This window comes from Nothobranchius furzeri, chromosome 16 (genome assembly GCF_043380555.1).
Source record: "Nothobranchius furzeri strain GRZ-AD chromosome 16, NfurGRZ-RIMD1, whole genome shotgun sequence".
Taxonomy (NCBI): Eukaryota; Metazoa; Chordata; class Actinopteri; order Cyprinodontiformes; family Nothobranchiidae; genus Nothobranchius; species Nothobranchius furzeri.
Genome location: NC_091756.1, coordinates 30394769 through 30409980, shown reverse-complemented (window position 1 = coordinate 30409980; position 15212 = coordinate 30394769). Strand labels below are relative to the sequence as shown.

General features: G+C 39.1%; 2 protein-coding genes across 4 annotated transcripts; both read right to left on the bottom strand.

Annotated features, from left to right (window-relative positions):
* Nucleotides 1-1486: 1486 nt before the first annotated feature.
* LOC107388114 (gastrula zinc finger protein XlCGF57.1) lies at nt 1487-7869 on the bottom strand. Its single transcript, XM_015963503.3, has 2 exons — nt 7643-7869; nt 1487-3195 (listed from the first exon to the last, which is right to left on the bottom strand). The coding sequence occupies exons 1-2, from the start codon at nt 7725-7727 to the stop codon at nt 1715-1717; spliced, it is 1566 nt and encodes a 521-aa protein (XP_015818989.1). The 5' UTR covers nt 7728-7869; the 3' UTR covers nt 1487-1714.
* A 368-nt stretch (nt 7870-8237) lies between these two features.
* On the bottom strand, nt 8238-13281 carry LOC107388113 (gastrula zinc finger protein XlCGF57.1). 3 transcript variants are annotated; one of them, XM_015963500.3, is made up of 2 exons: nt 12962-13281; nt 8238-10450 (listed from the first exon to the last, which is right to left on the bottom strand). In XM_015963500.3, exons 1-2 carry the CDS (start codon nt 13254-13256, stop codon nt 8973-8975), a joined length of 1773 nt encoding a protein of 590 aa, XP_015818986.1. In that variant the 5' UTR covers nt 13257-13281; the 3' UTR covers nt 8238-8972. The 3 variants fall into 3 exon arrangements, with proteins under 3 accessions (XP_015818986.1, XP_015818987.1, XP_015818988.1); XM_015963501.3 differs by having other exon boundaries at nt 12967-13155; XM_015963502.3 differs by lacking the exon at nt 12962-13281 and adding an exon at nt 11736-11874.
* Nucleotides 13282-15212: the final 1931 nt, after the last annotated feature.

The following is a 15212-nucleotide window of genomic DNA, read 5'->3' as shown; positions in this document are numbered from 1 at the left end:
GAAAGGTGAAGTCTGCATCCCCATAAAGTTGGTCAGCAGCAGGAAGCATGAAGTGCTCTAAAACTTCCTGGTAGACGGCTGCATTGACCCTGGACCTCAGGAAACAGAGTGGGCCAACACCGGCAGATGACATGGCACCCCACACCATCACTGACGGTGGAAACTTTACACTGGACCTCATGCAACGTGGATTCTGTGCTTCTCCGCTCTTCCTCCAGACTCTGGGTCCTTGATTTCCAAAGGAAATGCAGAACTTGCTTTCATCAGAAAACATAACTTTGGACCACTCAGCATCAGTCCAGTCCCTTTTGTCCTTGGCCCAGGCGAGACGCTTCTTGCGCTGTTTCTTGTTCAAGAGTGGCTTGACACACGGAATGCGACACCTGAATCCCATGTCTTTCATGAGTCTCCTCGTGGTGGTTCTTGAAGCGCTGACTCCAGCTGCAGTCCACTCTTTGTGGATCTCCCCCACATTTTTGAATGGGTTTGTCGTCACAATTCTCTGCAGGGTGCGGTTATCCCTAGAGCTTGTACACTTTTTTCTACCACATTTTTTCCGTCCCTTCGCCTGTCTGTTAATGTGCTTGGACACAGAGCTCTGCGAACAGCCAGCTTCTTTAGCAATCACCTTTTGTGTCTTGCCCTCCTTGTGCAAGGTGTCAATGATTGTCTTTTGGACAGCTGTTAAGTCAGAAGTCTTCCCCATGATTGTGGTGCCTTCAAAACAAGACTGAGGGACCTTTTAAAGGCCTTTGCAGGTGTTTTGAGTAAATCAGCTGATTAGAGTGGCAGCAGGTGTCTTCTATATTCAGCCTTTTCAGAATATTCTAATTTTTTGAGATACCAAATTTGGAGTTTTCATTAGTTGTCACTTATGAATATCAAATTTAAATGTAATGAACATTGGAAATACATTGGTCTGTGTGCATTGCATGAATATAATGTACAAGTTTCACGTTTTGAATGGAATTACTGAAATATTTTCAACCTTTTGATGATATTCTAATTTACTGGCCAGCACCTGTATAGGTGTGTGCGTAAATGAACATGTGTGTGGGTATACATGTTCTTATGTGTTTTTAGGTATTTTTATTCTCATTTATTATGGTTGTTGTATGTTTTAGAGAGCGAACATCTACCGAATACAAATTCCTTGTAAATGTAATTTTACTTGGCCAATAAATCTGAAATCTGAATCTGATTAGTTGGTGCTCTGAATGTTTTAGACAAAGCAGCAATGAAGTTAAATTTATTTCAATTAATTGCTTTGTTTGTTTTAAACTTGTTAATAAAGGTTTTTAAAAAAAGGTTTCACAGCGACCAACATCACAGCATGCGTTACGATCGATGACGCAATGCTCCCTGTCTCAATTCAGCAATTACCTGCACACTTGTGTACTACACACTCGAAGCCTACTGTGCACTTTCTCTAAGTGCACTTTGCTGAAGACCGCAGGGCGCAGTGCGAGTATTGAGATTGGGCCAATGTTTTAGTTTCTTCACTGCTCCATCACACCTGATTTTTATCAGTAGGCAATTGGTAGACTATTGCAGAGCTTGATGAACTGCCAAACAGGTGATTTAATGATGAATCAAGTGTGTTGGAGAAGGCAAACAATTAAAACGTGCTAGACAATCGCACTCCAGATCCAGGATTGATCTAGGAGAAAGGACTGCCACCAGAGGTACAAAACTGAAATCTAGAATGTGAACATTAAGTTGTACCAGTAGGAACCCTTGTAGTTAAATCTGTTTTGTTTCCTGTGTGGACTCTCACGTGTGTGTTTAAACTGACCTTATGCCTGAACCTGTCTCCACAAACATCACACACAAAAGGTTTCAGTCCTGTGTGGACTCTCATGTGAGTGTTTAAATTAGTCTTTTGGCTGAATCCTTTCCCACAAACATCGCACACAAAAGGTTTTTGTCCCGTGTGGACATTTATGTGTCTGTTTAAAATTGCCTTAAGGTTAAATTTTTGTCCACAGACCTTACAGTCAAACGGTTTCTGTCCGGTGTGGACTCGTACATGTCTGTTTAAACTTGATGTTTGGCTAAATCTTTGTCCACAGAGTTCACAAACAAAAGGTTTTTGTCCTGTGTGGACTCTCATGTGACTTATTAAAACTGACTTTTGGCTAAATCTTTGTCCACAGCACTCACAAGAAAAAGGTTTCTGTCCTGTGTGTCCTCTCATGTGAACAATCAAATGTGGCATACAGTTAAATCCTTTTCCACAAACATCACACATAAATGTTTTTTGTTTAGTGTAGAATTGCACGTTTAAATTTGAGTTTTCACTAAACGGTTGTCCACGAACATCAGCAGCAAGTGGTTTCTGACCTGGGTGAACTTTCATATGACCGATCAAATGTGCCTTAAACCTAAATCTTTGTCCACAAACATCACAAGCAAATGGTTTCTGACCCGCGTGTCCTCTCGTGTGACAGTTAATTTTTGATTTATCGTTAAAAGAAAATCCACAGTGATCACAACTAAATGATAGTTCTGCCTGGGCTTTCTTGCACAAGTCTACATTTTGTTCCACTCCAACACTTTTCTCATTGCACCAACAGCTTGAAGAACTTTTTGCTGAAGGACTTGAAACTCTCACGTGTTTATAGAGAGACCCTTTGTGGAAAATACGTTTACCACACTCAGGGCAGCTAAAGGATTTGTTCACAGCCTTAACATCTGACTCAGAAGACTCGCTCTCATTCCATTCTTGTTCACTGTCTTCAGTTTCTGGCTCAGAGTCTGACAAGGATTTCAGCTGACAGTCACATATGTTCCCATCCTGGTCATCTTTATTCTCAATCATTTTCATCTCTGAAGAGTTGGAATCATCTCCATAAAAATTTATATCTGGATTTCTGGTACATTTTGCTCCTCCACAGTCCTCTTCACCATTTACAGCTTTTATCTGGTCAGGACAGCTGCTGGTTGGAAGATCTCGGTCAGTAGCCTGGTGCTGATTGAACTGTGACAGAACTTTGTCTTCATCCTCCTCACACAGACAAGAACCTGCAGTGGATGAAATGCTGGTGGCACATGACTCCATCATCTCATTAAGTGGATCCTCCTCTTCCTTCTTAATGTTGAGGGTCTCCAGGTCCATCTGGCTCACACCAGGACTTAGTTCTTCAGGAGCTGCTTCTTTATTCAACATCATCTGCTGAACATCTACAGGGAACACTGAAACACAAAAACATTACCTTTATGTTTACACCAGGTTAAGGCAGCTTTATTTGTACAGCACATTTCATACACAGAGGCAATTCAATGTGCTTTCCATTAACAAGAATAGCATGAACATTAGGGATGTAAGAAAATATCGATATGGCAATATATCGTGATATTATTTCATGCAATATTAAATTGATACTCAAAAGCTGTATCAAATTTTTGGGAGAATTTACATGCAAATATTTGCAAGTGGTGCTCGCTGCAGAACCACAAAGGCGGAGCTGCACCAGAAGGTGGAGCTGCACCAGAGTCAGCCCCGCCCATTCCAGAATCAGCCCCACCCATTCTATCAGAGTCAGTCCAATTCCTTCCAGTTGTCAGGCTTTATAGCATTCTGGAACCAAAGAGGGTGTTATAGCTAAAAAATGCGAGATTGAGGACGGAGTTGAGAAGTGAATTGAACAGTTTTTGTAAAGGTTCCATATAATTAAAAATCTAACTTTTGGAACTTTTAATCATGTTATATTGTCATTTCCTCATAAGAAACACGCCAAAGCCATTTTTGGCCTCATTCATGCATTTTCTTCCCATCTCAGCTTCAATTTGGTCTCCTCCCCCGAAGCGGGTCTGGTTTTGGTTCTCAAATCTGGATATTCTGTGAATTTTCTGACAAATTATTTCTGAAATGACTTCTACTGAGACACCGCCAATAAACCATACATCCCATCTCCAAAGACACACCAGATAGCATAATAAAATGTAACGCCGCCTGATTTTTATCAGATGTGGTGGTGTAGTGGTAATGGTGTCAGGTTGACATGCAGTTTTGCGCGGGTTCGCCTCCCAGCAGTGGAAATATCCTATAATCTATTTTCCTCATTTCTAGCTACACTTGCCAGTACTATGTTTACAACAATTTATTGGTATGCCGTTTAACATATAATGACTAATGTGTTTTTTTATTTATTCATTCGTTTATTTAGCCAGTGTGAGTCCATCTGTGAGCAGAGTTTCAACTAAAATGCTGTTTAGGAACGACCAAATTCAAAGAACTTGTAGAGACATAAATATTTTGCTGAAAATGAACATTACAACTAAAATATGAACAAATTAAATGTTTCAGCTGGCTAAAGATTGTTGCCGACCCCACCGAGAATCGAACCAACATCAGCTGAGGGGAAAGCAAAACTTAACTCCGACGACCTTGCCACTGGACTAACAGAACCCACATGGTGGTGGTACATGCTGTTGTACAGGAGTTTTATTAGAGCGGCTGTGGGCAGATATTCGCTAAGAGAAACCTTTTTATTTCGGGATATATTCAGACTTTGTCATGTAGCAAGTTATATTTATCTTGTTTAATTGGAGCATAGAACATAGCATTAACAATTGTAAACTAGTAACAGCCGTAATTCATGTGGGTCAGGTCAGTTTGCGATAAAGTTGAAAACAAAAACGGAAGTCAGTGGGCTAGGCTGAGTTTGCGTGAATGGGCGGGGCTGACTCTGGTGCAGCTCCACCTTATGGTGCAGCTCCGCCTTTGTAGTTCTGCAGCGAGCACCCTCTCAATATTTTTGTCTTTGCTTTTATTTTGGTGCAATTCGAACGCTGACCACTAGTTGGCAGCATTGTGCAGTGGGTTTTGTTTCTACCACTGAAATGTAAATAATCCCTTTACAATGGTTCAGATGCCTCACGTTGAAAATGTTAAGTATCAGTTTGGACTGTTTATTGAATTTTCCTATAATAAATTCAGTCTAAAAAAATCGATAATGTCATCTGACTGAATGTATCACAATATATCATGATAACGCATTGCCAGAATTTCACCAATACACATTTCTAATGACCTGACAGCACAACTGAAATACACAAGTAAATTTAGGTCAAATGAAATACACAAACTAATTTAAAATTTACGAATCAGAAAAGAACAAAGGTACAGAGTGAGCAGTTACAGTACAGAAGGTGCAGCATAAGAAACAATAATTTAACCAGGGCTGGAAGCTGACCATCTGTGTGCAGCATAGTAGCGAAAAGCAGCTTCACCCTGTTTGATTCTAGGTTCTGACCCGAGAATCGACCAGCTTAGCCTTCGGAACCAATGAATTATTGATTCTTCACGAATAAAATCGATTCTATTCTAATCATGAGCATCTTCCCGAACGTGACCTCTTCCGCAGTGAGTAAGGCAGCATCACGGTACCTGTAGGACCTCATCTGTGTTTAGGGTTGCCAACCGTCCCTTGAAAAACGGAATCGTCCCGTATTTAGAAACACAAGTGCACGTCCCGTATTGAACTCAAAAGGGACGCACTTTGTCCCGTAATATAGTATGGATCAAAATTAGTCTGTAGTCTATTACCGGAATTAACGCTTTGTTTGAAAGCCAGCCCTTCGCCTGCTCTGTGACCAATGAACTGGCCGCATGCTTACACACGAATATGATGATACAGATTACCGCTTATTTCATTGGTCGAGGAACGGTCGCTTGGGGAGAAGATACCGGAAGAAAACAGACGACAGCAAACAGCACGGCCAACCGGGAAACTAACGCCGACACTGCTGTACAAGTCTCGGACGACAGTACCCCTCCGAGAAAGAAGAAAAAAGGCTTCAAAAATACAGGGAGGAATGGGAAAAGGAAAATTCCTGGCTGGAAAAACTGCGCGAGAACACCTATAAAGCGCACTGCACCGTGTACCGGCGCAGTTTTTCCAAAGGGCATGGTGGACTCACTGACCTCAAGCAACATGCTTCTAGTAGTAGCCACATGAAAAACATAAAGGACGTGAAATTACGGGGAACCCTCGATCAGTTTGTCGTCCACAAGGCCACGGCAGAAGCAGATATGGTAAGTAAACATTGCTTTTTTAAACCCTCTGGTTAAAGTGAAGGTATTTATATGAAGAAAAAAAAACACTGTGTTGGGGCTTGTTTACTATTATTTTTATTATTTTTGTTGTCTGTTTCTGTTTTGTCATTAGTTTTTCTATTTTTTTTAACTTGGGTGTTTAGTTTCGATGTAGCCTTGTCTTGGTTTATATGTTGTTTGGATAATTTTAAACTAAAAGGATGGATAAATACATAATAAATAAAGTGAACTATTGTATTGTATAAAAGCTATACAATGTAATAAATATACAATAAATGTTTTCCATTTATTTACCACTGTAAGTGTTCTATGTGGTGCTTATAACCCAGGTTTACTTCTTATCTCCATTGGCAGGTTAAACATCTCTATGGATGAGCTTTATGACGAGTGTGTCACTGCAACCAGCCTTCTGGAGCCCCTCACCAAAGGACCTCAGGAGAAGGAAAAGTGGCAGTCCAAGGGAACAGCAGAGAAGTGTATAGAAATTCTTCAGGCAGCTGACCTCTCCAACATCCAGCCTGTTGTATCGTTTGTACTCAGCATCCCATCTTCCACTGGATTGGCAGAGAGGATTTTCTCTCTCATGAAGAATAAGTGGACTGATGTGCGGAACAAATGTTCTACTGAAATAATTAGATGTGAGCTCATTGTCACTCTAAATTGTGACATGTTTTGCTCAGAGTTTTACTCTGCAGTACTGAAAGACAACTCCTAAATGCAGCAAGATCTCAAAAGAAATACAAATGGAGAAAATAGTCTGTTTTCACATAATGTAGCATTGAGCTTTTGAGTTCATGAGTTTGGACTTTTTTTTTTTACTTCAACCGTAGGCTACAGTCAAGGCCTTTGAGGCACAAATATGTTTACAGCTTCTCCACAGACTTTCTGTTTGCACTTTTCTAATTGCACTCAATGTGCAGTTACAGCGTTGCTCTTTCTGTTGTTTTCTATTAATTTATACAATTTTAAGTTAAGCAGAACAGAGTTGTTTTAAAGAGAGTTATTTATATTCTAAAAAGTAAAGCATAACAGGCTACCGTTTAAGAAAGAGACCTACCTTTTTTTGTCATTTTGCACAAAAAGTTGAGCATGACAGTTTTCTGTTTAAGAAAAATACCTTTGTTACTTATAATAATTTTGTAATTTCACGCCATAAATAAATGGCTAAATGATCATTTGTTTCCCATGTTTTCATATCACAAAGAATATGCATCTTCTTAAACCAACTTCAAGTCAAATAGTAAAAAAAAAAAAATCCTTTCACACCCACACACAAAAAAAGAGCAAAAAATCACCACGCTGGGAAGGGTGGCCTGGAGCGGCCGGCCCTGCCCGCGAGGTGTCCCTTATTTATTTTTCAGGGAGTTGGCAACCCTATCTGTGTTTGAACTGTTTTGATTCAGCTGAGCTTTCGGAGCTATCAAAAATATTAGCTTCAGCTTAACCTTCAATTTGTATTTTAAACTAAATCCCAAACAAAAGATTACGTTTTATGCTAAGTTACGGACACACAAGAAGAAGCTAAAGTATTTAGCAACCACTAACTTAATCATTTGATTGGAAAAATAAAATTATACAAACCTGACATGTCCAGCTGGTCGTGGGGACTTTTTCCTCTGTTGCTCATTTTCCGTCTGTGGCTCCCGAATTTCTCCCTCTGCTGCATCCAGTCGCTGTTTGGCCTGCTGGCTCCACGTTGTCAACATTAACATTTACTGTGATGTTTGAGGTGGGTGTAACCAGTTTCAATTAGTGCCTCTGCTCCTTTTCTCAACCTTAAAGTAAAACAACAGTAAACATTACGCAGTTACTTCTCGGACGGAAGTTCCGTCTTTTTTTTTCTTCCGTCACGGAACACTAGCTTACCGGAACGAAAAGCAAGATTGAAGCTTGTAGAACAGAAAATGCGCCAAAAATTGTAAGAAAACAGACAAACTAAAAATAATAAAATGATTAAAAAACAATATATTTATTGATCGGTTTTAAAGGTTATTTAGTGCTTTTCATAGTTGCAACAGAATAGAATAGAAAAGCATTTGTGTTCAAGGCAACCAAATGGCTAGCACCAGCCCAGCTGGACCGAGAGTTTCACTGAAAACAGCTGGATTTTTCTGGGTATAGAAGCTTCAGTCCCCATACTATGGTTGTGAGTTGTAGTCAGAAATGATCACACCGATTGTGCTGCATTTTTATTTGCTTTTTTAATACATGTTGCTAAATTAAGGTGATGTTATGGTTCATAGAATCAAAATTCATGTGAAAGTTCAAACTATTTAGTCAACTAAAACCTATGGTTAGCTGGCTCATTTAAACCATGACGTTTTTGGACCCTGCCTCTTGAATGAATTGGAATCAATAGGAATCAAAACAAGGAATTGGAATTGCTTAAATCCAAACAATGACCTATTGGCCTGAAAACACAATAGGTAAGTTGTCTACCAAGAGCCAGGATCAATCACAACCTGCTCTACCGCCTGAGCTAGAGATGATAGTATAGACACAAAATTTACAATTCCTCACCAAAAGTGATCTCACAAGCTCTTTTCTTCACCATATCAGTACATTCCAAAATGAGCCATTTTAGGGCTTTGTCACTGTAAGAAAACAGCTCTTTTTGGGAACGTCCACCCATCCCCTTAGGCTGAGCATTTGCCACACATGAATATGGGAAATTACAGAATGTTTACTTACATGCTACAGCGCACCTGATTTGAATCTGTGTTTAACAGACATCTGCAGAGCTTGATCAACTGCTGACTGCACAATTTAACTATTGAATGAAGTGTGCTGTAGCAAGAAAACAACTAAAACATGCTTGATAGTGGTCCTGCAGGACCAGGATTGAGCACCCCTAACCTATAGGGCAAGAACTGCCACCAAAGTTTCAAGACTGAAATCTAGAATGTGAAAATTAAACCCTTGTAGTTAAATCTGTGTTTTGTCCTGTGTGGACTCTTTTGTGTGCGTTTAAACTTACTTTATGCCTGAACCCCTCTCCACAAACGTCACACACAAAAGGCTTCTGTCCTGTGTGAACTCTCATGTGAGTGTTTAGATTTGCTTTTTGGTTACAACTTTTTCCACAAACATTACACACAAAAGGTTTTTGTCCTGTGTGGATTTTCATGTGTCTGTTTAAACCTCGCTTAAGGCCAAATCTTTGTCCACAGAACTCACAATTATATGGCTTCTGCGCTGTGTGGACTACCATGTGATTGTTTAAACTGGACCTTTGGCTAAATCTTTGTCCACAGAGTTTACAAGTATACGGTTTCTGTCCTGTGTGGACTCTCATGTGTATGTTCAAAGTTTGCTTTTTGGTAAACCTTTGCCCACAGAGCTTGCAGGGAAATGGTTTCTGTCCTGTGTGGACTCTAATATGACTTATCAAATGTGCTTTATGGCTAAATCCTTTTCCACAGAACTCACAAAAAAAAGGTTTCTCTCCTGTGTGGACTCTAGTGTGACTGATCAATTGTCCCTTATGGCTAAATCTTTGTCCACAAACATCACACATAAAGGCTTTTTGTTCATTGTGGGCTCGCATGTGTGTGTTGAAATTAGTGTGTTCACTAAATTCTTGTCCACAAACATCACACATAAAAGGTTTTTGTTCACTGTGGACTCTCATGTGACCAATCAAATGTGTCTTATACCTAAATCTGTGTCCACAAACAACACAAGCAAATGGTTTCTGATCTGTGTGGACTCTCATGTGACTTTTAAATATGGATTTATCGTTAAAAGAAAATCCACACTCAACACAACCATAAGACTTATTGCGCTGGCAGTTTGAAGACCTCGCTGCTGAGGCACTTATACCTCTCATATGTTTCTGGAGGGACCCTTTGTGGAGAACAGGTTTACCACACTCAAGGCAGCTTAAAGATTTGTTCACAGCCTTAACATCTGACTCAGAAGACTCGTTCTCATTCCATTCTTTTTCACTGTCTTCAGTTTCTGGCTCAGAGTCTGACAAGGATTTCAGCTGACAGTCACATATGTTCCCATCCTGGTCATCTTCATTCTCACTGCTTTCAGACTCTGACGAGTTGGAATCATCTTCAAAAGGATTTGGATCTGGCTTGCTGGTACATTTTGCTCCTCCACTGTCCTCTCCACCACCTTCTCTTTTCTTTTGGTTGAAGCTGCTGGTTGGAAGATCATCGTCTGCAGCCTGGTGCTGATCGAACTGTGACAACAGAACTTTGCCTTCATCTTCCTCATACTGACAAGAAACAGCATTGAGGGAAGTACTGGTGGTCTCAATCATCTCCTGAAGGGGCTCTTCTTCCTCCTTCACGTTGAGGGTCTCCAGGTCCATTGGACTCACACCAAGCTTCAGTTCTTCAGGAGCTGCTTCTTTATTAAACACCATCTGCTGAACGTCTAAAGGAAACACCGAAACACAAAAACATCACCTTTATGTTTACATGAAGCAGAATCTTCTTTACCTTAATTCTTCCACATTACCTAAACAGCAAACAAACAGCATGATCCTTTTTCTTTATGTTAACTTATTTATGAAAATCCTGTGTTTAACATTTTTTACACCAAGCCAAGCTACGGGTTCTGTAGATTTTTTCATATAATTTTTAGGGATGGACTATATATCGGCATCAATATCGGTATCGGCCAATGTTAGTCATTTTTTAACATCTCAGTATCGGTTCGATAAATAAAACCGGCCAATATTAACAATCAATATTTTTTCCATCTTGTCTCCATTTGTTTGCCTGTTTCAGAGGGTCAGGGGGTGATGTGTAATTGTTGAGTCATGCGAACAGTGAATGAAATCCTCTCAGAACCATGAATGTGTGTGGTGTGTGTACATAATAATGTAAATTCGGCTTTAATAATTTTCATTCTATAAAAAATCTGCTGATTTTAGAAGCATTAATGTCAGTATATCGGTATCGGCTAAAATCATTTATCAGCCATAACAGTGATCTTAATATCGGCATCAGCCCAAAAATTTCATATCGTTGCATCACTACTTAAAATGCGTATCGTGTTTGTGCCCCGCTCCAGACTAGCGAATTTCAACACAGCCACAGCAGCGACGTTTGCACGTCCTCTCCTGTTATTACTGCAGGTAATGATCAACTAGCACTGTCTTTTATGTAAGCGTCATTAGCCTTATATACACACCCCCACACTAGCCGACTCCACGAAATAAAGTCCGACCTATGGTGAGCTTTTGCCCATTTTGCAAAAGCTAATATATATATATACATATATATATATATATATATATATATATATATTAACCTCTCCTCTGTCCTGACCGCGTTTATAACCTTTGCAATTTGTTTGGTTCTTTTGCATTTCAGCAGCCAGTGTCTATCTCGCAACAAAATGTTCTTTTTTTTCTGGGTAGAATGAAGGGAATCCCCTTAAGAGCTGAGGATGTAGCATGACCAAATATGGTTAATTGAGTTTATGTAAATGACTGAAAACGGACACGAGAACCTGAGTAAACACAGGTGGGATTTATCATCAGAAAAGTGCGGAGGAACATGCGTACACATGTTTCATAAATCAGGATTTTGACTGTTTGTACAAAAATTCTAAATTCCGTTGACAGGAAGGAATTTAGGAATATTTCTACAAACATTTGATGATTGAGGCGGCCAGGACCTTAAAATACTTCTTACAAAGCCACACCTGTTACCTGGGTGGTGTGTTTGGGATCAGGTGTCTTGCTGAACGACCCAGCCATCTTCAATGCCCTTGCTGACAGGAGGAGGCTTTCACTCAAAATCTAGTAATCAATTTCTTTTCATGAGCTACAAACTAGGGGTGGGCAATATAAACGATAGAAGGTAGAAACAATATAAAATTGGGTAATGATAGAGTTTTTGGCTATATCGCAATACCGCGATAACACATGACGTCACTAAGATGTGTGCCCTGCTGACATTGGGACAACAGAATGGCCGTGACTGCAAGCATGGAGTGGGCGGAGGAGGAGGCCTATATGCCTCAAGCGGCATATATTTGCCACATGAGGATATTTAAAAGCATGTCATTTTGACATATATAAACAGAGAAAAATATATTGCAATATATATCGTTACCGCAAATGCTTCAGATTATATCGCAATATAGATTTGAGGCCATAGCTTTGTAGAACTTTTATCTGGAGCTCCCCTTCTGCAGTTAGAGAGGCGAGTTTGATCATGATGTGGTGCTGCCTTCTCTTCAGAAACAGACTTAACCAATAACAAAGTCTGACAGCCGTGGCTCCCTTTTATGCATGTTTAGGAAGCACACTTTTTGTCACCTTTGGCTTGCCACAGACAGCGCCACATGTCTCCAGTCCACGTCAAGCCAACCAATGTGATGCCATGTGCTCAAGATTCCCTACCCAGCATGTTAAATACGTTTCTCTGCTGATTCAGAGACTGAATGACCTTCTCAGCAGCCCATCGGGCTCTGCAGCAGCCTGTTAATCATCACTGATTCAAGTCAGATGTGTTGAAACAAGGAACATATAAAACATAATGCTGGATAGTGGATCTCGAGGCCCAGGGATGGGCTCATACGTTTGATGGTAAGCTAGACACATTGGAAGAAGCGAAATGATTTAACAACATGAGAACTATCATTAACTTCATCACATTTGATTGGAAAATAAAGATACTCAAACCCAGTATAGGTCCAGCTGATCGCGGGGATTCAAAACAGTATTTTTACATTTTCCTGATGCTTATTTTCCTTAAACGTGAAAGCTCCTGCTCAAGTTTCTGCGGCTGATCTTTCAGAACGAATTTAGTGAACCTAGAATAGAAAATTCCCTTTATTTCCCTTAAGGGGGGACATTTTGGTGCAACAGCAGCAAAGCAGATTCAAATGACAACGTAAGATTTCCAACAGGAACAATGAATAAATACTGACTGTACCATCCATCCATCTGCAGCAACGAGGAGTCTCGCGATGCTAGTAAACAGCTAGGCCGTCTCAACACTGCTACCTCCAGAACTGAGGAAAGAACACACAATTGTTTCCGATCCGACCACGAAAATAAAACCACAATAGCAACCAGCGGCGGATAAACCCTGCAGCAGGAGCGATTAGTGCTCAACCCGGACAGTGCCAGAGTCTCGCGCACGGTAGGACCTGGCTGCAAACTGACTCCAACCAAGAGCACCAGGCTGCAGCCGCTGTAGGTGTCACTGCCCGATCCGTACATGAAACCCGATCCGTACCACGCATGCGCGAATGTTACGTCACTTCCTCTCTTTGCCAACTTTTTTTTAAACAGGTTTTATTAACTTGTCAATACATTCAGAAAATACATTCAATATATCCATGGATCACATTTTACAGTTGTTTACAATTGCAATAACATACATGCAACATTAGGAAACTATTAAACAAAAAAAAACAAGAAATAAACAAAAAACTGACAAAAACATTAATAACTTAGAAACATAACACTTAGGGGTCTGCTGTGTCTAAGTTGAAATGATGAAATAAGTTGATGGTCTTTGTTAGTTTATTGTTCTTCTTTTTTAATTTTTCAATGCTGTTCCAATATTTCATAAGGTCTGTAATTCTGAAATTATAGAAGGAGGGGATACTTTTCTGAAAAATCATTTTATGTAAATAATATTTTGCTAAAATAATGACTAAGTTAATTATGCATTTTTCATTGGATGATAAATGAGGGCTAGTAACAATAAGAAGTATTTCATATTTGCTTAAAGAAACATTTTTTGTAACTTTCTGGAAATGTATCTTTGTAAATGGAACCAAAACAAAGTTACATGAAAGCAATCAACAAAAACATGTTCAATAGTTGCTCCCTTATAACCACAAAAAGTACAGATGTCAGAAACATTTGGAAAAAAAATACAGATGTTTGCTTTTGACGGGTAATATCTAGGAACAATTTTGAATAAAACTTCTTTTATCTTATTCACAATGATATATTGGTGAGGTAGCAGAAAGATCCTGTTCCAGAGTTTTGTATTCATCAAAGTCCATCGATGTTTACATATCGGGGTTGAGACAGGATCAATTGCTTTTCTAATAACAGAATTATTACATTTCTTATCTGTCATTGGAATCCCAGAAATAGTTGGAGGTCTGACTGCTGCAGATAAGATAATGTTTGATTGTATGGTCTGTGCTAAAGAGAAAATACAAGCAGGGATGGATTTAATTACTATGTTATACTCTTCTTGTGAAGTATTAATATTATATTTTTCTAAGAAGTCTTAATGGGATAATGTTTCACCAGTAGTATTTAGTAGATTATTCACAGTGTTTACATTATTTAATGACCAATTGTGTAGAAAGAGTGTTTTATTTTTGTTTACAATATATGTATTGTTCCAAATAATACAATTGTGAGGTGAGAAATTGTGTTTAAAGATAAGATTCCAACATAATAAAGCTTGTTTATGAAAATTACTTAATTTAACTGGGAGTTTTCCTACTGAGAAAGGACATATCAACAGAAAGTTAAGTCCACCAACAGCATTAAATAGATTATCTGGGACAATATTCCACATGCTATTAGGGCTTTTAATGAATCTTTTAATCCAATTGATTTTTATAGTTTGGTTAAATGAGGTAAAGGTTAGTGCATTAAGGCCCCCTTCAGCCACTGGATTTGAGAGAACAGATCTTTTTACCTTGTCAGGCTTGTTTTTCCATATAAAATTATAAAGAATTTTATCAAGTTGGGAGCAAATGGATTTGGGAATATCTAAGATTGAAAAAATATAGGCTGCTCTAGACATTCCCTCTGCCTTGCTTAGCAGAACTCAACCGTATATGGAAAAATCTCTGGAGGCCAAACAATTAAACTTAGCTTTAATAGCCTGAGTCACTGGGAGCATATTTAAGTCCGGAGTTTCTCTGTTATTTTTTGATATCTTAATGCCTAAATAAGTAACTATATTTTTAATAGGAATGTTACATATTTCAGGTTGGCAGCTGTCCTTTAGGGGTAGAATTTCACATTTTTTAATATTTAGATTTAATCTGATATTTTTGAAAATTCAGATATTGTAGATAAAGCTGTGGGAATTTGTTCAGTATTTTGCAGAAACAAAGTAGTGTCGTCTGCTAGTTGCGAGATTTTGATTTCTTTGTCAAAAATTTGTATTCCCATCAAAGGTGATTGTAGTATTAAATA

Coding starts and splice junctions, on each gene's coding strand:
- LOC107388114 (XM_015963503.3), bottom strand. CDS start 7,727: ATGCAGCAGAGGGAGAAATTCGGGAGCCACAGACGGAAAATGAGCAAC. Junction 3,196..7,642: donor CGACCAGCTGGACATGTCAG/GTTTGTATAATT, acceptor TTTGTGTTTCAG/TGTTCCCTGTAGATGTTCAG.
- LOC107388113 (XM_015963500.3), bottom strand. CDS start 13,256: ATGTACGGATCGGGCAGTGACACCTACAGCGGCTGCAGCCTGGTGCTC. Junction 10,451..12,961: donor GCAGATGGATGGATGGTACA/GTCAGTATTTAT, acceptor TGTTTCCTTTAG/ACGTTCAGCAGATGGTGTTT.